The 24,826-nt window shown below is 34.3% G+C and overlaps 1 protein-coding gene across 1 annotated transcript; it reads right to left on the minus strand.

Annotated features, from left to right (window-relative positions):
* Nucleotides 1-4,725: 4,725 nt before the first annotated feature.
* Nucleotides 4,726-9,385, minus strand: LOC141519649 (olfactory receptor 4P4-like). The gene is made up of 3 exons (XM_074231827.1): nt 9,349-9,385; nt 5,612-6,533; nt 4,726-4,771 (listed from the first exon to the last, which is right to left on the minus strand). The coding sequence occupies exons 1-3, from the start codon at nt 9,383-9,385 to the stop codon at nt 4,726-4,728; spliced, it is 1,005 nt and encodes a 334-aa protein (XP_074087928.1).
* Nucleotides 9,386-24,826: the final 15,441 nt, after the last annotated feature.

Below are 24,826 nucleotides of genomic sequence, written 5' to 3' on the forward strand. Positions count from 1 at the left end.
AATAATTTGGAGTCAAGATCAACTATAATGGACTTGTTCATTTTAGCAGCACAATATTTATAAGACAGTTTTAAGGGACTTATTCCATAGCAGGAACTGTGAAGTTTAAATGAAGTCCAAAGTTTTGCTGGGGATGGGAGGAGGGAAGGGAGGGAGGGAGAGAAATTGTAGAACACAAAACCTTGTAAACAAAGATTGGTAAAAACTATCAGTGTATGTATATATTTGGAAAAAACAAACTATTTATGTAAAAAGAATGCTTAGCTTTTGCAAATGTACCTTAACTTACATAGCAGTTGTCTTGAATGAAAATGCATTTTCTTTTGTAAATGAAATGGTGTGCTAAAGGCACCAAAGGGATTTTCCATTTAAATAAATACTATTTTTGATAAAAAAAAAAAAAAAAAAAAAAACTATCCAGATATACTCAGTGGACAAAGTAAAAATTTTTAGATCCCACAAAGCACTCTTTAAAATTCCTAGGAAAATATACTCTTCCAATCAATCTGGAAAAAAAAATTAGAGATATTCCCAAAGTCCTATAATTCTATGTATACCTTTGACCTAGCAGTGTCACTGATATCTTTCTTCTTCTTTCCCTTTCTTTTCCTTTGCACATGTAGAATATTATAGAAATATGATTTTCTCTCTTTGACAATAAATATGAATCAACCCATTGTATCAATGGTCACTAGATAGTATACACACCTTGGAAGGGGAAGATTATCACATCTTGTGGAGGTCTTTAGCATAACTCATAATGTACAAACATCTTGAGTTCTAGCCTAAGAGATTATCTGATATAGAGCTCCCCCAATTCCAGGCCATGTTCCACAAATCACATCTTTATCTGAGGGACTCTCGCCCCATGATGGACAGTTGCAGAAGCAAATTCCTCCTTCTGATAATGCAATTATATTAATGATGCCCTCCAGAACTCCATTTTGGGATCCACTTTTCTAACACATGTTCTTTGCAAGCTTAGAGAAATCTTGTAAATGTATATGTCAACCTGATTTTGTTTATTCTTTCTTCAGACCAAATGTGAATGATTGTCCCTTATAAGGACAAAGTATGGAGGTTAGCATCATGTTTGAGTTTTCATTGAGATTAAACTCATTGAGGACATCAGTAAATGTACTGTCCCAAAGGAAATGTTGCCAATTATTAACGATTTAGAGTTTGAAGAGAGAAGATTTAAGGTCCCTGAAAGGGGGAAGGAATTCACAACTCTCTGGGAATTTAAAACTGCTTAAATATTTATTATCGCAAATTATTGTTACAAAGCACTGAACATGTTGTTACAAAGTACCCAGTCCAAGATTACTTAGAAAATCAATAAGCATCCTGATGATAGGCCAAATGAAGTCTGACAGAGAGAGAGAGAGAGAGAGAGAGAGAGAGAGAGAGAGAGAGAGAGAGAGAGAGAGAGTTTAGACAACCATGGTTTGGCTTAACCAGGTCACATTGAGGCCCACATAGATTAAGGAAGAGTTTGAGGAAGCTCCATCCTTCTGGATGGAAGCCCAGAAGAAGCAAGAAACTCCAAGGGTTGGTACTTCCTCTTAAATGCACTTCTGCAGTAGGTGGGAAGGGAGTGGTGCTTGGGGAGTTGTCTCATACCTTGGGCCAGGTATTTTCCAATGGCAAGCTATGTACTGGTCCTTCCTGTCCCAAGGTGTTCAACCCCCAAGTTCAACATGTCATTTCCTGTCATGCCAGCATCTAGGGAAAGTTAAGTCAAAGGAAAATGGGGGACAAGATACCACTGACAGTGTCCAGGGGAAGCAGGATAAAATCACAGTGGTCTCAAGGTCTGGAAGACTCCACCCATTTAGCAAGATTTAACAGCATTTAAGATTACAGATTTTGTTTCTGTTATATTCACAATTCTCTTCATCTTTGGCCTGCATCATTTAGACTAGAGGATTGCTGAACCAAGCTCTTCCGTTAAAAAATACTGCTATATATGCTCCCAGGTATATATAAGTTAACTCACAGCTTTAAAAAAGGGGTGACTCTGCCTCCTCCCCAAAGTCTTGCTCTATTAATCTCAAACTAATGGCCCTGCTTTTTTAAACTTGGTCAGGACACAAAGGTCACACCTATTAATTTGATTTTATCTCTAAATGGGATATACAGCAGTTAGAATTTGGGGTGTCTTGCCAGTGCAACTAAAGATGCCCCTCAATTATGTTAAACCCTTTGAGTTTTTTTTGACCAATTTGTATCTCAAAATTCAATTAATCTTAAAATTATAGAAGCCTAAATCATAATCTCTGGTCTTTTGAAGTCTGTTTTCTACCATAGTCTGATTTCAACTTCCCTTGCCCATTCTTTCCCACCACTGCAATCACTGTTGACCCTCCTCTCCCTTCCCAGGAGCATTTAGGTTCTGGTGCCACCCTACCTAAAAGTCAATGAGCAGAGTACCCAGGCTCTGGAGGCTCAGCTATTAGAATAATTCATGAATGCAGGGATGAGTTCTTTGACTAGAACAAAATGAGAACATTGTAAAAGAGAGGTTATAGCTAAAAAAGAAAATCAAAAAATTCAGCAATACATACTGACTAGATTGAGAGAGGAAACAAAATACATAAAAAACATACACACAAACAAACACGTACATGTGGAAAATACAAGAAAGGTTACTAATGTTTCTAACTAATAATGTTAATAAATTTTATGTTAATAAAATAAAATAAAATAACAAGTAAAATGATTATAGAGGAAGAATTTGAGGAAGGAAGAAGAAAGCATTTTCTCATATTTGGGTTACTATTTTTAATAAAGGAAATTTATATAAACACTCACAGAAACATAAGGATGAAACATGGATGAAAGATTGGATTTATGATATAGATTTATTAAATATCATGGAGACGGTGTAAATTATTAGAATCCTTTACATGATGCTACAGATAAGGAAAGAAAAGACTGAGTACAAGGTTTGGGCCCGAGAGATATAACTAGTAAAGGAGGGAGAATATATTTTAGGATAAAAAAATTAAAACAAGAAAACAGGGAAATAATCAAAACACTATAGGAGAAGTCAAGAGATGAATATGAATTGTTGGGCTAAATGGGGTTGCAATGCCATCACCATCATGATGACACCCAGCATAAAATGACAATAGTTTAAAAAAAGATCCCAGTTACAAATGATTCAATCTTTGCATATCAGCTAAATATAAATTTTATTGTTTAATAAGCTATGTTAATATGCTTTTCATTCCTAGGAAACATTTTCTATCTTATGTTATATATGTAAGAGGGTTAAGAAATCAGCTTATTTCATCTATAATTCTACTTTCCACCTGCTTTTTGTTAATATTTTCATACCAAGTTCTATATTCTGCTATGACGTTATTAGTAATAAAATTAGTAACATCTCTCTTATTGATCATTCAAATAGTTAATTAACATCACAATTTATTAGAATAAAGAAACTTATTTTATCATGTTTGATTCAGCTTTTTATAGCAACCCTTCAATTAAAATTATAAAAAAATATTCATAAATGAAACTTGTAGCAGATTTAATGAATATATATATATAACCAATGGAAAGATAAAAAGAGAAATAAGTGGATAAAAACTAAAATATAAACAATATAAAGAGTTTAATTTATAGAATTCTGCTTAAAAATTAACTTCTTCAAGATAGGTTGACTAATAAAATTGGAACTTCAGATTTTTTGAGTTTAGAAGCTCTTAATTTTTTTTTACTTTTTAGAGTATATCTGTTGTACACTGTTACACAGAAAAACAGCATGCATGCATAAAATAGTATAAATCAACCATAACCAACAAATAAACATATATTATGAATTCTCTATGTGCAGTCATTGCACTGGGGGATAGTAAAAGAGAAATAATACAGTCTCTGTTCACAATTTGAGCTTGCAATCTGAAGAACCAGAGCCAAGGTATATAACTTTGAATTATATTCTGTAAAAAATCATACATTCAGAGCAGCAAGGTGGTTCAGGTGAAAGAGCACCAGCCCCGGAGTCAGCAGTACCTCAGTTCAAATCCAACCTCAGACAAAGAATAATTATCTACCATTGTGGTGTTGGGGATGTCACTTAAACCCATTGCTTGCAAAAAAACAAAAAAAGGAAGAAAAGATAAAGAAAATATCATACATTCAAAATTAATCATGAGAAAACTTCAAAGTCAAATAAAAGAATATTTCCAAGAAGGCATAAAAAGCTGCACATTCCAAAATTGAAAACTTCCATGGATTTAAAGAGGAGAGGACTTCAGATCTTCTATAATAAACTATGAGTGTATAGGAGGCCAAAAAGTCATTTAACTTATTAAACCTTGTAAAAAAAAAAAAGAGCCTGGATTCTAATAGATTATGTGACTCCAGGTTCACTGCTGTTTCTACAGCATCAAATGATTTCCTTAGATCTTGGTCAACATGGCTGAGAAGTCTGAAAGATATTGTTAATTCTCTTTTAATGACTTTCAAATAAACTTCCTTCAAAGCTTCTATCTTTGAATCACTTCTTCAGAAAGCTCATTTATCCTTTGTTGTTTAGTTCTTTTTTCAAACGTGTATGAATTTTTGTTAGCCCACTTGGGTTCTTGGCAAAATTATTGGAGTGGTCTGCCATTTCCTTCTCTAGGTCATTTTACAAATAAGGAAACTGAGGTAAACAAAAGTGGCTTTTACAGGGTCACAAAACTAGCTAGTATTGGAATCAGGTCTTCCCAATTATATGTCTTTCACAGTATTTCCCAGATGACTGTCCTCATCTGTTCTAATTATGAGAACAGATAAATTCAGAAAGACGGCTTTCAGAGAAGTGTCTTCTCCACTGACAATTTACTATTCATTCCCAGATAACTACAAGGCATTTCTGAATGTCTAGTATTTGAAACGAAGTGTCGCATTAAGCCTGGGAATATTCAGTATCCACAGGGGAAACAAAAAAGGAATATGTGAGATACTAACAGAATATTCTACCAAAGATTTAATATAGAATGGCAACTAACAAACAAGGAGAAGGTAGTGAAAAGTTCATGCTAAATACTGGAATTTATTAATGCACATACTCACCTACATGTACCAATTTGGTTAAAAAAAATATTCCTTGGGTAAAAGTAAAAGTCTCTGCATGATTAGCCGTGTCAAGAAACCAATTACAAGAGATATAAAGAATCATTTCAAAAGATTTCACACTTATATAAGAAATATATGTATATAATATATATAGATAAAATTCACATATATTACAAATATGTGTATTCCTAAGTTTATATTTAATTTTAATGGAAGCAAAAATAGCATATCTAAAAGAAGGTGACTTACTATGTTTATATTACTAACAAGAAATTGAGATGGAATAAATGCTTAAAAACTTATGAAGGGAGAAAAAATTATGGACAACACACAATCTTGACATTCACACTTAACTTCAACCATTTGATAATGTACTGATCTTTTTTTGTCCTCACAATCATGGCCAGGTCGCTGAACATTCATTTTTGCCCAAGCAAGATTTTTCATAGAAGCCTTTAATCCTAAAATTACATTTGAGTATCCAATCTCTTTTTTTTTCCTTCTATGAAACATCCTGAGACAAATTAATGCAACTAACTTAGATTTCTTTTCCCCACAGTTTTGACACCACACTTTTCTCATGGAATTTTTCATCTCAGTATTTCTCAGAGTATAGATTAAAGGGTTGAACATTGGAGCAATGTTGGTATAAAATAGGGCAAACACTTTATCCTCTGGGTAGGAGGTGGGAGATCGAAGGTAAGAAAAAATGGCAGGTACAAAAAATAAGAACACAACTGTGATATGAGACCCACAGGTGGAGAGAGCTTTCCACTGACCTTCAGCTGAATGTGTCCTTAGGGTCCATAATATAATGGCATAAGAAAAAGATAAGACCACTACTGTGGACATTATCTCTGAATTAACGACAACAAGAACACTGGTCATATAAGTATCTGTGCAGGCAATTTTCAATAAGGGGAAGACGTCACAGAAATAGTGATCAATCTCATTGGGACCACAGAATGGTAACTTGAGTGTCATGGACAATTGAGGAAAGGAGTGAACAGCCCCACCAACCCAAGCAGCCAAAATAAGGAGACTGCACTTCCTTCTACTCATGATGACCATGTAGTGGAGAGGTTTACAGATGGCAACATAGCGATCAAAGGCCATTATGGTCAGGATGAATATCTCAATACCTCCAAAGAAGTGCATAGTGAAGACTTGAAACATACAATGATCATAAGAGATGGTTTTTCTCTCAGTTAACAGATTCACAATTAGTTTCGGTGTTACACTGGAAGTAAAGTAGATGTCCATGGAAGACAAGTGACTAAGGAAATAGGACACTTGCTGTTGGAAAAGATGACTAAAATAGATAGAGATGAGGATTACAATGTTTCCAATGAGAAGATTAATATAACTGATTAAGAAGAAGACAAAACAAAATATCTGTATATTTTGGTCATAGGAAAGTCCAAAGAGAATGAATTCTGTGAAGTTGCCCCTAGCTCCCACTTAGTTTTTTTGTATTTTATATTTAGAATTAAATTATATATCTGAAATTAGAAAAAAAAGATTATTTTAGTACATGCATTTTGATTTAAAAATTTTTTATCATTCATGAAAGTTACGATTATTTTCATTATTTTAAAAATAATACATCATGGGGCCAGATAAGTGGTGCAGTGGATAGGGCACCAACCTTGAAGTCAGGACGACCTGAGTTCATATCCAACCTCAGACACTTAATAATTTGCCTAGCTGTGTGACAGTGATCAAGTCACTCTTAATCCCATTGTCTTAAATAAATAAAATTTAAAACAACAATAATAACAAATAATTTATCAGGATGTCCAGAGGCGTGGTACTGGGTAGATGATAACTACATGAAATGAAGATGAATAGATATAACAATGGGTGGGTATTCTGGTGAGAAAACTTAGGCATGCCATAATAACTGTTTTCAAATATTTGACAGGCTAGCATGTAAGAGTAATCACATATACTATATACATATACATAAAAATAATATACTCACAAATATCACATTGATATGTGTAAATGGCATATTCTTGCACACATGAACTTGTTGTATATTGATGTGTGCATATACAAACAAGCACCCATATGAATGCATGTATGTACACATACATGCATTTGTGTACATTTGTTTCTATATATAGGTATAATACACATTTGCTTTTCAATACAGGTGAAGACCATGAGCTCAAGGATTTGAATTATTTTTTCCTAAGTATCAATCTAAAAGTAAAACTGGATGCCTTGTGATGTAAAATAAATATCTTTCAGATGAATGGTAGCTATTGATGGGCAGAAGTTTTTGAAAACACTCTTTTTCAGGCTTGATTTGAAGAAGCTTGTAATATCAAATCTAACTTACATTGGGAAAACATGTCTTAAAATATTCACTCAAATATTCACTCAATATATTCAATATTAAAATATTAAAATATAATATTCGATATATTTTGATGCTGACTCATTAGTTATTCAGTACTATTCCCTTCAAATTGTGATGATATTACTCTACAAATATCTGCATCCCATCACTTCTATTTTTCAGCAAGAATCAAAATGTGATAATTATTTCATCAGATAAGTTCTTGATAAGGACATTGTGGATGTGTAATTAAATGAAATTACCTAAATGAAAACTAAATAAAAAAGCACATTCTTAGTATTACAGACATGCCTGATACTGTAATATTTCTTTTGATACATTGCTATTCCGTATGCTGAAAATTCTTCCCATGTTTTAAGTGTAAAAATTAGACTATAAAGGAAAAAAATATATACAAAAGATGCTAACAATCAGGTTAGAAATTTTGAAAACTGGAACTAGTTTCGGTAATTAAATATGAGCCAGCAGTGGGTTTATATGGCATAAGGACATAATATGAGAATCTACTGTATTACTGGAAATTACCTACAGATCAGCTTCTATGCTTTTGTGGTTCTCATATTTGAGCCATTTTAGTTAAGAGGAGAAAAATATTCTTCCAGTGTTGGAAGAGCTCTCAGGGGATATAATGTTGTTGTTACAGTTCAGTTGCTGTTCATTTGTTTTAGTTGTGTCTGACTCTTCATGATTCCATTTGGGTTTCTCTTTGAAAAACATATGGGAGCAGCTTACTATGCATCTCTCCGATTCATTTTTTTTTTTTTACTAATGAGGAAATTGAGACAAACAATAATATGTGACTTTCCTGATGTTACATAGTTAGTAAGATTCTGAAGTCTTATGTGATTTCAGGACTTCCTAATTCTTGGTGCTGCATTTTATCCACTGCATCACGTAGTTAGGTCAATTTTATCTGATGCAGAATATATCCTACAGCATTGAAGTCAAACACAAATTGAAATGAGGCTCACTAATATTGACGAAGATTCATGTGGGCTATATTCTGAATTAGTTTAAATTGTAGTATTAGTGATGTTCTATTGTATTTTTACTTTTATTTTTAAATATTTATCACTTACATTGTAATCTGGTTCAGGTTATTCTCAAGACAATCCATGGGCCAGGTCTTTAAACCTCTGCTCAACAATAACCCCTATAATTAATCTTCCAATTATTGTCTGAAGAACACTAAAGAAGGGAAAGCCACTTTTCCCACAAATTATTCAATCCATTCTTGTACCTTTCTGCCTTTTAAAGCTGCTTGTTACTTCCCATGTTAAACTTAAATTTTATTCTTTAAAATTCTATTTGATTGTTCTACATTTTACCCTTGACACTAAACAGAAAATTTGAACCTCTTCTCTAATAGTATTTATTCAAATACTTGACTAGAATTATGTTCCTTATCTTTTCTAATTTAGACCTATGTAGTTCCTTCAATCAACTCTCATTTGCCATGATTTTAAGTCATTGCACCATGTTAAATGACCTCATCGGAATGTTATCAAATCCCATTCTAAAGCCAAAACGAGAAGAGAACATATGAGAATATTATACCACAAAGAGAAATGAGATTATTGAAAACTATGGTTGGGGATAGTATTATATAGTGGGAAAGACTATGAGCTATCTAGATTAACCAAGAGCAGAGCTCAGAGAGCTATTCCAATTCTCACAAGTTATATGACTGGCTAATCATTCACTAACTCCTACTATCTTTCTTTATAAAATACAAATTTGAATGAAAATTATCTAGACCAGTGGTATCATTTTAGTTTAAAAAATTCCCATTGAAGAGAATTTGTCAATCCTAAATGGAGGATAACAGGACAATATAATTAGTGTTGGTAGAGAAATCAGCGGTCATATATTGCAACACTTTTTTAAATCTCAAGATTTTCCGATACTCATACTAACAGTAAATACAATCTCCATTAATACCATATCCGTTTGATTGCCTTGAAGTTCATTATAGTCAATCTTTTCTATATTCTATGATCTTAGAAACTAGTATGATAGTTTAATTTTTTTATTTTTTTTTGCTGCCCTTCCTGTGGTTGTATATAAAATGTTTTTAGCATCCATTTTAAAAAACATTTATTTTCCAAATACTGCTCTCCACAGAGGGCTAAGTGACACAATTCTTGTTGATCATGCATATAAAACAGACAGATGCACACCCAAGAGAAAAATCATCTGCCCCCCTACACACAAACACAGACAAGTACTCACAATGTACCATCACAATGCTTCAGGGAGAGGGAATAGATAAAAGCAATTTAGGGAAATGAAAATGAACTAGAAACCAAAGTAATATTTAATATAGAAATTTCTCACAATAGGTTTAAGGTTAATAGGTACTAGATAAAAGAGCAAAAGCGAAGACTTCAAATACAAATTGGAAAGAGGCTTGATTTCAAATTCTTTTGGAACTCCCCAACTTGAGAACTCTAAAATAAAATTTCAATTATGGTTTTCCTACAGTCATCAGAAAATAGTGAAAATGACTCTTGATTTGGAAACAAAAGGCTTCAGCTGAAAACCATTCTCTGTCACTTCTTGACTATTGAAACTTTGACCTTTAATTCTCTTTATCTCTGATTTTCTCACCTATAAGCTTTGAAGGTCTGAATTGGTTTAATTCTGAGATTTTTCTAAAATTGCATTGAAAACAAACAAATGAATGATATAAATAAAAGAATTCCTATGAGTGGAAGCACTTGTCTTTGTGGGAAGGAATGCTGTGGTTGGAAATGAGAACTAGCTGTGTGACTACAGACAAATGAATACTTTACCTCAACTTCTATGTGCTGAACTATATAATAGGGTAATGATGATGGTGATGATAACAACCATAACAACAACCATAAAAACAATAATATAAACTTGCTTTGATCTATCCTTTAAGTTTTTTGAAAGGGATGTCCTAAATAAGAAGAAGGAAATGTATTCTACTTTGAATAAACATTCCATTGTTTACAATTAATTTCGCTGCTTAAGGGAAAAATGTTTACTGGCATTCTATCTCTGGAAGTACTCTGTTTCTAATTGTGCCTATCTGGCAAAATTATTAGTTATGACTTACAAACTATCAACTTTAAAAAAAAACACCCATTAGCTTGAAAAAACTTAAATGATTAAAAATATGTGAGGCACTCAGGGAGTAATTCAAAAAGTATATTTTATACAATGATAAAGAAACAAAAATAGAATGAATACTTCATTAATTGAAGCATTTTCTTTTTTTCTTTTTTTAGGTTTTTTTTTTTTTTTGCAAGGCAAATGGGGTTAAGTGGCTTGCCCGAGGCCACACGGCTAGGCGATTATTAAGTGTCCGAGACTGGATTTGAACCCAGGTACTCCTGACTCCAGGGCCGGTGCTCTATCCACTGCGCCACCTAGCTGCTCCTATTTGAAGCATTTTCAAAACACATATTTTCTGACTGTTTCCATTTTAGACCTCTGTTGTGTCATTGCATAAATCATTATAATATCTTTGAGGCCAAGTTGGAGTGTGAATTTTGTCCTCATCTATCTTTATTCAGTTCAGGAGATTAATCTACAAATATATCTACAAATATAGATGGAAAAATAATAAAGATGAAGATAGAGAAAATGTTATACTATATGCATGAAAAATCACAGAATTTCTTCAAAATCTTAGCAGAATTATGGATGGTAGTTGAGACCTTCCCTCTATTTTATGAAAAAAAATATATTTTCTGTTTATTATAACATTTATAGCTGTTAAACAGTTCTAGGGACGGCTAGGTGGCGCAGTGGATAGAGCACCGGCCCTGGAGTCAGGAGTACCTGGGTTCAAATACAGACTCAGACACTTAATAATTACCTAGCTGTGTGGCCTTGGGCAAGCCGCTTAACCCCATTGCCTTGCAAAAACAACAACAACAAACAGTTCTAAGTAAAGCTATTCTTTCTTCTTTTCCACTTTGTCTCTTTTCCTCTTCTCTCTTTTCTCCATTCTTTTATTCCCTTCCTATGCACTACTCTACTTCTGAACTCCCACCCCAATGCCCTCCCATCTTCCTCTCTCTCTCTCTAGATGTTCTATTCTATCTAGATCAATATACTGTCTTGCAATGTAAAATGATTACTCTTGATCCCCTAAAATGCATATGCTGCCTGAATGGAAAATGTACAAAAATGGGTATTTAGAAATTAGATTTTAGATAGATCCATAAACAGACAGATGGAGCTAGAAAATATCATTCAAATGAGAAACTGATGAATATCATTTCACACACACATACACATAGACATATGCTTACAAACACAGGTTTATATAGTTTGACCATCTGATTGTTGTTACTAAAGTATTAATATTAGAATGTGATTTTTTTCTAAGAAACCTTCAGGAAATGATAACCAATCAACACTTTTTAAAACCTGTGACACAATTAGATTTTCTTTCTTTTTACCAGATACTCCCCTATCTAAATTCTACCTCTTTAAACAGTTTTGGTTCTGTTTATGACTTTTATGCTAAAGTGGATGTAAGGTTTCTTCCTTCATCAAGTCATTCAAATAATTGATTTATTTCAGTACTCATTATTCCACTATGTAACTACAACACATACACATACAAATACACACAAACACACACACATGCAGACATACAGTTCTTATCTATTCCAGAAAATGAAGTAATATATTTACTGTTCATTCAATGAATCTAAGGGATTTCAGCATGATATTTCAATAACTCCCTTATTTCCAGTCTTCCTTGATAATTCAAACTCAGTTGAACCCATTATTGTAATCCTCCTTAGATGAGTGATTATGAATGATGACTTGTAAAATCAAATGGTGTTTTCTGATCAGTAACTGCCAAATGAAATAAAAAGTTGTTCATTTGTGTTTAGCTTGAAATCTAATTGTTATATTTGTAATATAACAAGCAAAACTTAAGATAATGGCCTTCAGTACTGATTGGTAATAAATTTTACTAGTAGTAATGATTTCCCGCACTAATCAAATGCATGCTTAACTAAAAACTCTTAGATTCAAAGCAGGTATTCATAAACCAGAAGTGGTTTATAAATCAAGAGTTGTATAAATTATGAAGGGAAACTCTTTGCCGTCCATAGGCATGGAAGCATTCAAGTCTCAGTTCATACTCTTTCTGGAAAACTGAGAACAAATAATTATTTCCCCAGTATTATAATAGTGACTGGAGATTGACCCACATTGTTTTTATAATATCCTTGGAATTTGGGGAAAAGGGGGAATATCTATGCAATGCAAAGTAAAATAAATATAGCATTTGATTCTCTAAATAATGTTTGGAAAAGCTAAAGGAACATCTGAACTGATTCTAACATGTGAATAGAAGTATTTATAAGTCTTTGAGAATCTGAAGAAATGGTGCTCCCAGAGGGAGTTGGTGCTACTCTATTATTTTTCACTTAAACAGTCCTAATCCAACTTTTACTCCCTCCAGGGCAGATAGCCAGTTACCTCTTGGTGTCATTTGGTAAAATAGAAAATTCACTGTATTTAGGAGCAAGTAATAAATTCAAATTTATCGCATTCTTGCTGCTGTAGTTTTCTTACCAGATCTTCCAGGCACAGCAGCAGTAACATCATACCAGAAAATGTATCTACAAATGTATAAAACTGGTTTTGGTTGTGAGGAGAAACAGAGAGACAGATGTAGAGAAAGAGATATAGAAAACAGCCAGAGAATGACAGAGAGAGAAAAAGATGGAAACAGACACAGACACAGAGATAGAGATAGAAAGAGAAATGCTTGCTTCAGTAAGAACTCAGACTAAATGTAGGTATTTATAAGCCAGAGATGTACAAATTGGGTGGTAAATTGTAAGAATGGGGGGAAAATAGAGGGAAATGGAGGCAGAAAGATGGGGAAGAGACAGAGACAGAGAGAAAGATATGGAGATATAAAGAGAGAGACAGAGGGAAATAGAGTAAAACAAACACATATACTCACAGAAAAAGATACAGACAGGTAAACAGAGACAGACAGAGAGAAAAGAACACATCTAGAGACAGAGACAGAGAGGGGAGCATCTTGTGTGAGAAGAAACATGGAATACTAATAATTTAGAAGATCCAATTGTTTGGGAATGCATCTTAAAAAAACTAACAAATTTTCAGTTCACAATTACTTAATATCAAGTACAGCAGGTGATTGAGAACCATTCTAGATTTGCTGGGGAGTTCTAAAAGTTTTTGGAGTTTTTATGTGACCCTTCTGGGCTTCTGATTTCATAAAGAAGCTTTGATAACCATATGAAAAATAGATTCATGGAGATCAAATAAAGTCTGGACAACTTCTAAATCTCATAATTTGGATTTCATCTCCAAGTTTTCTGATCGCTGAATCAGAATGCAGATATAATAGACATGGGCAGTTAGATAGTGCAGCAGATAGAGACAGAAAGACCTGAATTCACATAGAGGCAAGACACTTATTAGCTCTGTAATCCTAGACAAAATAAATAACCATGTTTATCTTAGATACTTCATGTATGAAATGAGTTGAAGAAGGAAATAGCACACCACTCCAGTATTCTTTTAGCAAGAAAACTCCAGAAGTGGTCACACTGTGTCAAATCTCAACTTCTGAGGCAGAATTAAAATAGTTGGATGAAATTACGAAGCTTCCTATGATTTTCCAAAAACAACTTTGAATGAAGCCTCTAAACAGATACTGAAGGGACAAAGGACACACAAAAATAAAACAAGAAAAGAAGAACCAAAACAGAGAAACAATTTTCATTGAGATATCTTGGAGGAATTTAAGGAAAAGTTTTGTCTCTCATGGATAAAGCAAAGTATATGCCACCAGGGGTGAGAGTACTGCAAAGGCAGTGAGAGGTTTTTATCCATAGAGCAGCACATATCCAAGAGCAGTTCAGATCATGGTTGAGCAGATCTCCATTGAGAAGCCAAATTGCAGCTCTGAGTGAATGCTGGTGTACTGTTGGGGAATCCTATTGTGGACAACAAAATTCAAACATTGAAAATGCCCCAACAAAGAACCATGGACAAGAACCTCTTCCTCCACCCCAGCCCTCAGCAGTACTGCGTGTGTTTATACATCCTATACCATAGATGTTGAGTTCAATTATGAAAATGAACAAAAACAAAAGAGCTAACAACTAACAGCTACTATTTTGATAGGTACCATTAAAACACCATTGCAGAAAAGAAAACCACTGAGAAAATGCTTACCTGTGAAATGAAAAGGAGTTTTTGAATTGGTCTCAAAGACAAAAAGATCTCTTGCAAGAGTTGAAAAAGGTTTCTAAAACCAAAGAAGAGAGGATGAAGAAAAATGGAGAAAAAATAATAAGAGTCTTGCAATAGAGTTATGAAAATTGATTGAAGGAAACAATAATATTAAAAGTAAAATTGACCAACTAGAAAATAAAATAGACTTACTGGAAAACGAAAAGAAACTCGTCAATTGGAAAGGAAGCGAAATGGCTAACTAAAGAAAATAAGACCCTGACAAATAGAATTGGACAAACGGAAATGAATGACTCTATGACACATCAAGATCTCATCAAACTAAATGAAAAGGCTGAAAAAATAGAAGAAAATGGAAAGTACATCTTAGGAAACATGGCTGACATAGAAAATATATCCAGGAGAGATAATTTATGTATTGCTGATCTACATGATAACCACAATCAGAAAAAAAAGAGGTTGTGTGATATAGTTCATGTAATTGTCAAGATAAATTGCCCTAAGGTCCTAGGACAAGAAGATAAAATAGTCTTGAATGCATCCATTAATCAACCACAGAAAGAGATCCCAAAATAAACACTGCAATGAATATTGTACCCAAATTTCAGAATTCTCAGGTAAAGGTAAATATACTGCACAAATAGTCAATAAGATTTGGCTTAGAAAAGGAACAACATACATTCCAAACCTGGTTGAGAAATATAGGTTATCCTAAAGAGAAGCAGTGGGTGAAAGAGGAAAGAAAGGGGAAAAGTGGGGTGGGGTTACAAAAGGGAAAGAAGGAAAAGGAAAAGAAAAAAAGTTAAAAAAAAGAAATCAAAGGGGAAATGGAGAAGAAATAAAAGTGGGTTTATAAAAGTGAGGACAGACTGAGAAAAGCCACAGTTTAATGCAAAACACTGATAAGGTGGAATAAGGAAGAGGAGACAGGAAAATATTAACATTAAAAAAGGATGAAGGGAAACACAGATTTAGTAATTCTAATTGCCTATGTTTATGAAATGAACTCTCCCATAATATGGAAGGAGCTAACAGATTGTGTTAAAATTCAGAATTCCATAGTATTTTGTTCACTACCAACACCTGTGAAGTAGATGGATTCCTAAATGTAAAGGTAAGGATAAGATTTTTTCAGTTGAAGGAAAAAAAAAAGCAGGTGCAGCAATCCATATCTCAGACAGAGAAAAAAACAAAAATAGATCAAATTAAAAGCAATTAGTAAGGAAATTATATATGCTTAAAATGTATACTAGTCAATGAAATATCATTATTAACATTAAGAACAAATGGTATGGCATTCAAAAGCTTAGAGGAGATGTTAAAGAAGTTAGAGGAAGACCTAGAGACCAAAATTGTAACAGTGGGAGACTTCAACATCTCTCTTTAAGAATCAAATAAATCTAATGACAAAATAAAGAAGAAAGAATTTAACATGAATAACGTTTTGAAAAGGTAGCCATGATAAACCTCTGGAGAAAATGTAATGAGGTTAAAATGAATGTATCTTATATTAGGGGCTACATGACACCTACATGAAAACTGACCATATTTAAGGGTATGATAATTTCACAATGAAATGCAGAAAAGCACAAATATTAAATGCATCCTTTTCAGAATATGAAGCAAAAACACTCTCTTTTCAGTAAAAATTGTTGGAAAAATGAGAAGCTAGTATAGGTGATATTTGGATTATACCAATATCTCACACCCTATACCAAGATAAGATCAAAATGGGTACAGAATTTATACATAAAATACTATATTATAAGCAAACTAGGAGATCAAGTAATAGTTTATTCATTAGATCTATAAAAAGGGAAACAGTTTATGACTAAGGAAGAGATGGAGAACATAATTAAAAGCAAATTGGATAATTTTGGTTATATTAAATTAAAAATTTTGTATAAACAAACCCATTGTAACCAAGATCAAAAGAAATGTAGTGAATTGGGAAACAACTTTTACAACTAGTATTTCTGACAAAAGACTCATTTCTAAAATATAGAGAGAGCTGACTCTATTTTTTAATTAATTTTTATTAAAGATATTATTTGAGTTTTACAACTTTTCCCCCTATCTTGCTTCCCTCCCCTGATCCCACACCCACAGAAAGCACTCTGTCAGTCTTTACTTTGTTTCCATGGTGTACCTTGAACAAAACTGGGTGTGATGAGACAGAAGTCATATCCTTAAAAAAGAGAAGAGAAGTCTAAGAGGTGACAAGATCAGACAATAAGATAGATGGTTTTTTTTCTAAATTAAAGGGAATATTCCTTGAACTTTGTTCAAACTCCACAACAACTTATCTGCATACAGATGGCACTCTCCTTTGCAGACAGCCCCAAATTGTTCCTGATTGTTGCACTGATGGAATGAGCGAGTCCTTCAAGGTTGAAATTCACTCCCATGTTGCTGTTAGGGTGTACAGTGTTATTCTAGTTCTGCTCAGCTCACTCAGCATCAGTTCATGCAAATCCCTCCAGGCTTCCCTTAAATCCCATCCCTCCTGGTTTCTAATAGAACAATAGTGTTCCATGACATACATATACCATAGTTTGCTAAGCCATTCCGCAGTTGAAGGACATTTACTTGATTTCCAATTTTTTGCCACCACAAACAGGGCTGCTATAAATATTTTTGTACAAGTAATGCTTTTACCCTTTTTCATCATCTCTTCAGGGTATAGACCCAGTAGTGATATTGCTGGCTCAAAGGGTATGCACATTTTTGTTGCCCTTTGGGCATAGTTCCAAATAGCTCTCCAGAAGGGTTGGATGAGTTCACAGCTCCACCAACAGTGTAATAGTGACCCAGATTTCCCACAACCCTTCCAACAATGATCATTGTCCTTCCTAGTCACATTGGCCAATCTGAGAGGTGTGAGGTGATACCTCAGAGAAGCTTTAATTTGCATTTCTCTAATAATTTATGATTTAGAGCATTTTTTCATATGGCTATGGATTGCTTTGATCTCCTCATCTGTAAATTGACTTTGAATATCCTTTGACCATTTGCCAATTGGGGAAAGGCTTTTTTGTTTTAAAACTCTGACTCATTTCTCTGTATATTTTAGAAATGAGTCCTTTGTCAGAATCATTAGTTGTAAAGATTGTTTCCCAATTTACTACATTTCTTTTGATCTTGGTTACAGTGGTTTTATCTGTGCAAAAGCTTTTTAATTTAATGTAATTGAATCATTTAATTGGTTTTTGGTGATGTTCTCCAACTCTTCCTTAGTCATAAACTGCTCCCCTTTCCATAGATCTGACAGGTAAACTAATCCTTGATCTTCTAATTTGCTTATAGTATCCTTTTTTTATGCTTAAGTCCTGTAACCATTTGGATCTTATCTTGGTAAAGGGTGTGAGGTGTTGGTCTAATCTAAGTTTCTTCCATACTAACTTCCAATTATACCAGCAGTTTTTATCAAAGAGGGAGTTTTTATCCCAATGGCTGGACTCTTTGGGTTTATCAAACAGCAGATTGCTGTAATCATCTCCTGCTTTTACACCTAGTCTATTCCACTTGTCCACCACTCTATTTCTTAACCAATAACAAACAGTTTTGATGACTGATGCTTTAAAATATAATTTTAGACCAGGTAGGACTAAGACACCTTCTTTCACACTTTTTTCATTAAGCTCCTGGCAATTCTTCACTTTTTTTTCTCCATATGAATTTACTTACATTTTTTTCTAACTCATTAAAGTAATTTTTTGGAATTTTGAATGGTAGGGCACTAAACAGATAGTTTAGTTTTGGTAGAATTGTCATTTTTATTAAATTAGCTCTACCTGTCCATGAGCAGTTGATATTTGCCCAGTTATTTAAATCTGATTTAATTTGTGTGAGAAGTGTTTTGTAATTGTTTTCAAAAGGATTCTTAGTCTCTCTTGGCAAATAGACTCCCAAGTATTTTATATTGTCTAAGGTTATTTTGAATGGGATTTCTCTTTTTTAGCTCTTCCTGCTGCATCCTGCTAGACATATAAAGAAAAATTGAGGATTTATGAGGGTTTATTTTATAACCTGAAACTTTGCTAAAATTGCTAATTGTTTCCCGTAGTTTTTTGGATGATTTCTTTGGATTCTCTAGGTAGACCATCATATCATCTGCAAAGGGTGAGCGTTTTGTCTCTTCCTTCCCAACTCTAATTCCTTCAATTTATTTTTCTTCTCTAATTGCTGATGCTAACATTTCTAATACAGTATTGAATAGTAATGGTGATAATGGGCACCCATGTTTCACCCCTGATCTTATTGGGAATGCCTCTAGCCTCTCCCCATTGAATATAATGCTTGTTGATGGTTTCAGATAGATACTGCTAATTATTTTAAGGAATAGTCCATTTATTCCTACACTCTAGTGTTTTTAATAGGAATGGATGCTGTATTTTGTCAAAAGATTTTTCAGCATCTATTGATATGATCATATGATTTCTTATAGGTTTGTTGTTGATATAATTGAATATACTAACAGTTTTCCTAATATTGAACCAACCCTGCATTCCTGGAATAAATCCTACTTGATCATAATGTATTATCCTAGCGATAACTTGTAATCGTTTTGCTAAGATTTTATTTAGGATTTTTGCATCTATATTCATCAGGGAGATAGGTCTATAATTTTCTTTCTCTGTTTTAACTCTTCCTGGTTTTTGGTAACAGTACCATATTGGTTTCATATAAAGAGTTAGGCAGAGTTCCATCTTTCCCTATTTTTCCAAAGAGTTTATATAGAATTGGAACCAATTGTTCCTTAAATGTTTGGTAGAATTCACTTGTGAATCCATCAGGCCCTGGAGATTTTTTTTTAGGGAGTTCACCAATGGCTTGTTGAATTTCTTTTTCTGAGATAGGGTTGTTTAGGTATTTAATCTCTTCTTCATTTAACCTGGGCAACTTATATTTTTGTAAATATTCATCCATTTCACTTAGATTATCAAATTTATTGGCATAGAGTTGGGCAAAATAATTTCGATTATTACTTTAATTTCCTCTTCATTGGTGGTGAGTTCACCTTTTTCATTTATGATACTAACAATTTGGTTTTCTTCTTTCTTTTTTTTTTTAATCAAATTGACCAGAGGTTTATCATTTTAATTGGTTTTTTCATAATACCAACTTTTGGCTTTATTTATTAATTCAATAGTTATTTTTGCTTTCAATTTTATTAATTTCTCCTTTAATTTTTAGAATTTCTAATTTAGTATTTAATTGGAGATTTTTGATTTGTTGTTTCTCTAATTTTTTTAGTTGCATGTTTAGGTCATTGATTTCCTCTTTCTCCAATTTATTCATGTAAGCATTTAGAGCTACAATATAGCCCCTGAGAGTCACTTTGAATGAATCCCATAGGTTTTGGTATGTTGTTTCATTATTACCATTATCTAGGATAAAATGGTTAATTCTTTCTATAATTTGTTTTTTGGTCCACTCATTTTTTAAAATGAGATTATTCAGTTTCCAATTTGTTCTCTGTCTATATCTCCTTTGCCCAGTATTGCATATGACTTTTATTGCATTGTAATCTAAGAAAGCTGTATTCATGATTTCTGCCTTTCTGCAGTTGATCATTAGGTTTTTTATGTCCTAGTACATGGTCAATTTTTGTATAAATTACATGCACTGCAGAGAAAAAGGTATATTCCTTCCTGTCCCCATTCAGTTTCCTCTATAAGTCTATCATATCTAAGTTTTCTCACAATCTATTTACCTCCTTAACTTCTTTCTTGTTTATTTTATGATTAAATTTATCTAGATCTGATAGCAGGAGGTTGAGGTCTCCCACTAGTAGAGTTCTGCTCTCTACATCTTCCTGTAGTTCTTTCAGCTTCTCCTCTAAGAATTTGGGTGCTGTCCCACTGGGTGCATATATATTCAATATTGAAATGACTTTATTGTCTATGGTACCTTTTAGGAGGATAAAGTTTCCTTCCTTATGTCTTTTAATGGTATCTATTTTTGCTGCTGCTTTGTCTGAGATAAGGATTGCTACCCCTGCTTTTTTTTTTACTGCAGCTGAAGCAAAATATATTTTGCTCCTACCTTTTACCTTTACTCTCTATGTATCTCTCTTCTTCACATGGGTTTCTTGCAAGCAGCATATTGTAGAATTCTGGTTTTTAATCCACTCTGCTATTCACTTACCTTTTAAGGGAGAGTTCATCCCATTCACATTCAAGGTTATGATTACTAATTCTTTATTGACTCTGTGCTATCTTCCCTCCATTTGTATTTTCCCACTTTCTCTCACCTTTATCCATATTCCCCAGTATTTTGTTTCTGAATACCATGCCCTTCAGTGTATTTGCCCTGCTATATCACACCCTGCCCCTTTTTCCCCTTTCTGCTTTCCCTTTTTCCTTTTTCCCTTACCTTCCTTTTGCTATTTCCCCCTTTTTCACCCACTCTCCTTCCCTTTCTCCATCCCCCCTCTCCCCTTTTCCCCTTTTAATACTTGAAAGGTTAGATGTTTTATAAGTTAACTGAGTATGTGTAGGTTGAATTTGAGCCAAGTCTAATGAGAAGAAGATTCAGGTGTTTCTGCTCTGTTCCCTTCTTCACCTCTATTAGCATAGGTTTTTTGGTACCTCTTAGTGTAATGAGATTTACCCCATTCACTCCCCTCCCTCCTCCAGTCTCTTTCCTGTCCCCCTTTTTAAGGAGGTAATGTTTTTTAGATCATTCTATCTAAGTCATAGAAAATTCTGAGTGTCTGTCCCTTCTTATTCAGTATATTCTATCAAATAGAGTCAAAATTCCTGAGAGTTATTAGGGTCTTTCTCCCAAGTGCAATTAAAACCAGTTGCATCTCTTTAGATAGCAGTTTCATGGATAGGTCATGAATGTCCATCATTTCTGGCTAGGTATATTCTCTCTGTTAGAGTTACAATTCTCAAGATTTATGAGAATCTTTTTTCCTCCCATGCTAGGATATAGCCACTTTCAACTTACTGGATTGCATTTTTTTCCCTTTTACCACCACTTTTTTTTTTACCTTTTTATGTGTCGCTTTAACCTCCTGTTTTGATGTCCAAATTTTCTGTTTCGCTCTGGTCTTTTCATCAGAGGTTTTTGGAATTCTCCCATTTCGTTAAATGTCCATCTTTTTCCCTGGAAGAGAAGGCTCAGCTTTGCGTGAAAGTAGATTCTTGGCTGCATTCCAAGCTCCCTTGTTCTTCAAAATATCTCATTCCAGGCCCTTCTGTCCCTTAATGTTGATGCAGTCAGGTCTTGCGTGATCCTTACTGTGCCTCCTTGATATGTAAATTGTTTCTTTTTGGTTGCTTGCAGGATTTTCTCTTTTATCTGATAGTTCTGGAGTTTGGCCACAACATTCCTTGGTGTTTTCTTTTTAGGATCTTTTTCTGGTGGGGATCTATGTACTCTTTCAATAACTACTTTGCCCTCCAATTCCATGATATCAGGGCACTTTTCCATCACTTGATCCTGTAATATTAAGTCCAGGCTTTTTTTTTTTCTCTTCAATGTTTTCAGGAAGTCCTATAATTTTCAGGTTGCCCCTCCTCGATCTATTCTTGAGGTCAGTGGTTTTGTTGATGAGGTATTTTACATTTGCTTCTATTTTTTCTATTGTTTTGATTTTGTTTAACTGACTCTTGCTGTCTCATTTAGTCATTAGTTTCTGTAGACTCCATTCTTTTTGGGGGGAGGAGTTTTCTTCATTAACCTTTTGCAACTCCTTTTCCAATTTGTCAATTCTACTTTTGAAAGAGCTTTCCATTTGACCAATTGAGGTTTTGAGAGAATTAATTTCTTTTTTCATTTGCCCATTTGAAGATCTGAGAGATTTATTCTCATTTTGTACTTGTCTAATTGTACTTTCTAAGGTTTTGTTTTCTTGTTGCAAGTTATTAATTGTCTCCCCCAAATTTTCCAGTTGATTTTTAAACTCCTTCCTTATTTCTTCAAGGAAGTCTTTCTGTGCTGAAGACCAGATTGTATTCTCCTCAGAGGTTCGAGGTCTCTCTGAGCTAGGATCTTTCCCTTCCAATAATTTTTCTATGGATCCACCTTTCCGCTGACCCTTCTTCATGTTGCTAAGACCTGAGTTGGGGGGGGGGGCTGGTTCACAGGGTCTTGGGATCTCTAAAGGCTTTACTCCCTGAGTGCAGTTTCTCTGGCTGGCCAGTAGGAGGTTTGGTTGCTTTCTCTGGAGTGTCTGTGACCTTGGTTGAGGCCTTCTCCTTTCCTTGAAGGGAGGAATTGGAGCTATTGAATTCTTTTGCCTTCAATAAATGGTGGGCTTTACCCTGGCCTGAGGTCATTCCTCTGCTGGGCTGGTTCTTCTGCTCTTACACCTGGGCCTGAGTCAGAAGTAGTTTGCATTTGTTTGTTAGGGAAGAAGTCTGAGTTGTAATGGGACTCAGACCAGAGGAGCCCAGGGATGGTGTCCCCAGCTCTCCTGCTCCAGAACTCTCCCCACCAGCCCTGTCCGGGATCTCCTATGGGACAGCTCCAACACCAGTGCCTCTGCTCCCCCGAAGACTCACACCCCTGTGGTCCAGTCCCACCTCTAATCCAGCAGGTCCTGCTCCTGGGCCCTCAGACTCCTGGTTCCAATTCAGCTGTTAATCTGGTTGATCTGGAGCAGATTCTCCCTCTGAGCCCAGACTCACCGACCCGAATTTGGCCATAGCTGCTGCGGGAGATAAATCCCAAGGTAGATGTCCTTTCTCCTGGCTTTTCTTTCTGGGTTTTGTGGGTCAGATTTCTTTTAAGAGGTTTGTTTCATGTGATAGATGGGGAAGAGGTCAGGAGACTTTAGAACTGTGCCTGTCTTCTCTCCCCCATCTTGGCCAGAAGTCCCTGAGTCTATTTATTAAAAAAAATCCATTCCCCAATTGACAAGTTTTCAAAGCATAGGCAAAGGAAATTTACAGATGAGCAAATCAAAGATATCCATGGTCCTATGAAAAATTGCTCTTAATTATTACTCATTAGAGAAATTAAAATAAAAGCAAGTCTGAGGTACCATCTCACAGTCCACAGACTGGCCAATATTACCAGAAAGGACAATGATCAACGTTTGAATGGTTTAGGGAAATCTGGGACACTAATACATTTTTAGTGGAGCTATGAACTCATCCAACATTTCTGGAGAATAATCAGGAATTAATGACCAAAAGGGGAAAAAATAGCCATACCCTTTGACCCACAATACCACTACTGCGTCTGTACGCTGAAGAGATCAGGCAAAATGGTAAAAACATCAGTTGTGCAAAAAATATTCATAGCAGGATTTTTGTGGTAGCAAAGGATTGAAAATCAATTGAAGGTCCATCAATTGGCGAATGGCTGAACAAATTGTGGTGTCTGTGCATTATGGAACATTATTGTTCTATTAGAAAGCAAGAGGGATAAGAATTCCCAGAAGTCTGGAAAGATTTACATGAACTGATGCTGAACAAGATGAGCAGAACAAGAGGAACATTGTACACCCTAATAGCAACATGGGCATGATGATCTATCTCACTGGACTCGCTCACTCCATCAATCCAATAATCAGGGAAAATTCTACAGCACCTGCAATGGAGAATACCATCTGGATGCAGAAAAAGAACTGTGGAATTTAAACAAAAACCAAAGTCTATTCCCTTCAAAATTTTTTATACAAAAGTGACTTATGTACCACATAATTTTGCTATTTCTAATATTTCATTTTCTCCTGAAGGAAATAATTTCTCTCCCAACAAATTCAATTTCAATCAATGTATGGGGTAGAAACTATGAAAAGATTACCAGACAGCCTTCTGTGGGGATAAAGGTGAGGGAAGGAAGAATGGAGGAAAGATTGCAAAATTCAAAACCTTACAGAAACTGATGATTAGAAACTACTATTTTATATAATTGGAAAACAAATAAAACATTTAAAAAATAAAAAACAAATTGGCAGTCATCAAAACTGTTTGGTGCTGTGTAAGAAATAAAATGGAGAAGTGGAATAGATTAAGTACAACAGAAACATAACAAATGACTCTGATAGTCTAACTGTATGATATATCAAAAGAATTAAGTTTTTCAGGTAAAAAGTCACTGTTACAAAAAATTCTGAGGAAACATCAAAAATTATGGGAAAACTAGGTTTAGAACGATATCTCATACCCTTTAGCAAGATAAGGTGAA

Source organism: Macrotis lagotis, chromosome 3, assembly GCF_037893015.1.
Source record: "Macrotis lagotis isolate mMagLag1 chromosome 3, bilby.v1.9.chrom.fasta, whole genome shotgun sequence".
Taxonomy (NCBI): Eukaryota; Metazoa; Chordata; class Mammalia; order Peramelemorphia; family Peramelidae; genus Macrotis; species Macrotis lagotis.

Coding starts and splice junctions, on each gene's coding strand:
- LOC141519649 (XM_074231827.1), bottom strand. CDS start 9,385: ATGGTATTAATGGAGATTGTATTTACTGTTAGTATGA. Junction 6,534..9,348: donor TGTATTTACTGTTAGTATGA/GTATCGGAAAAT, acceptor AAAAAAACTAAG/TGGGAGCTAGGGGCAACTTC. Junction 4,772..5,611: donor TGTGGGGAAAAGAAATCTAA/GTTAGTTGCATT, acceptor TCTCATAATTAG/AACAGATGAGGACAGTCATC.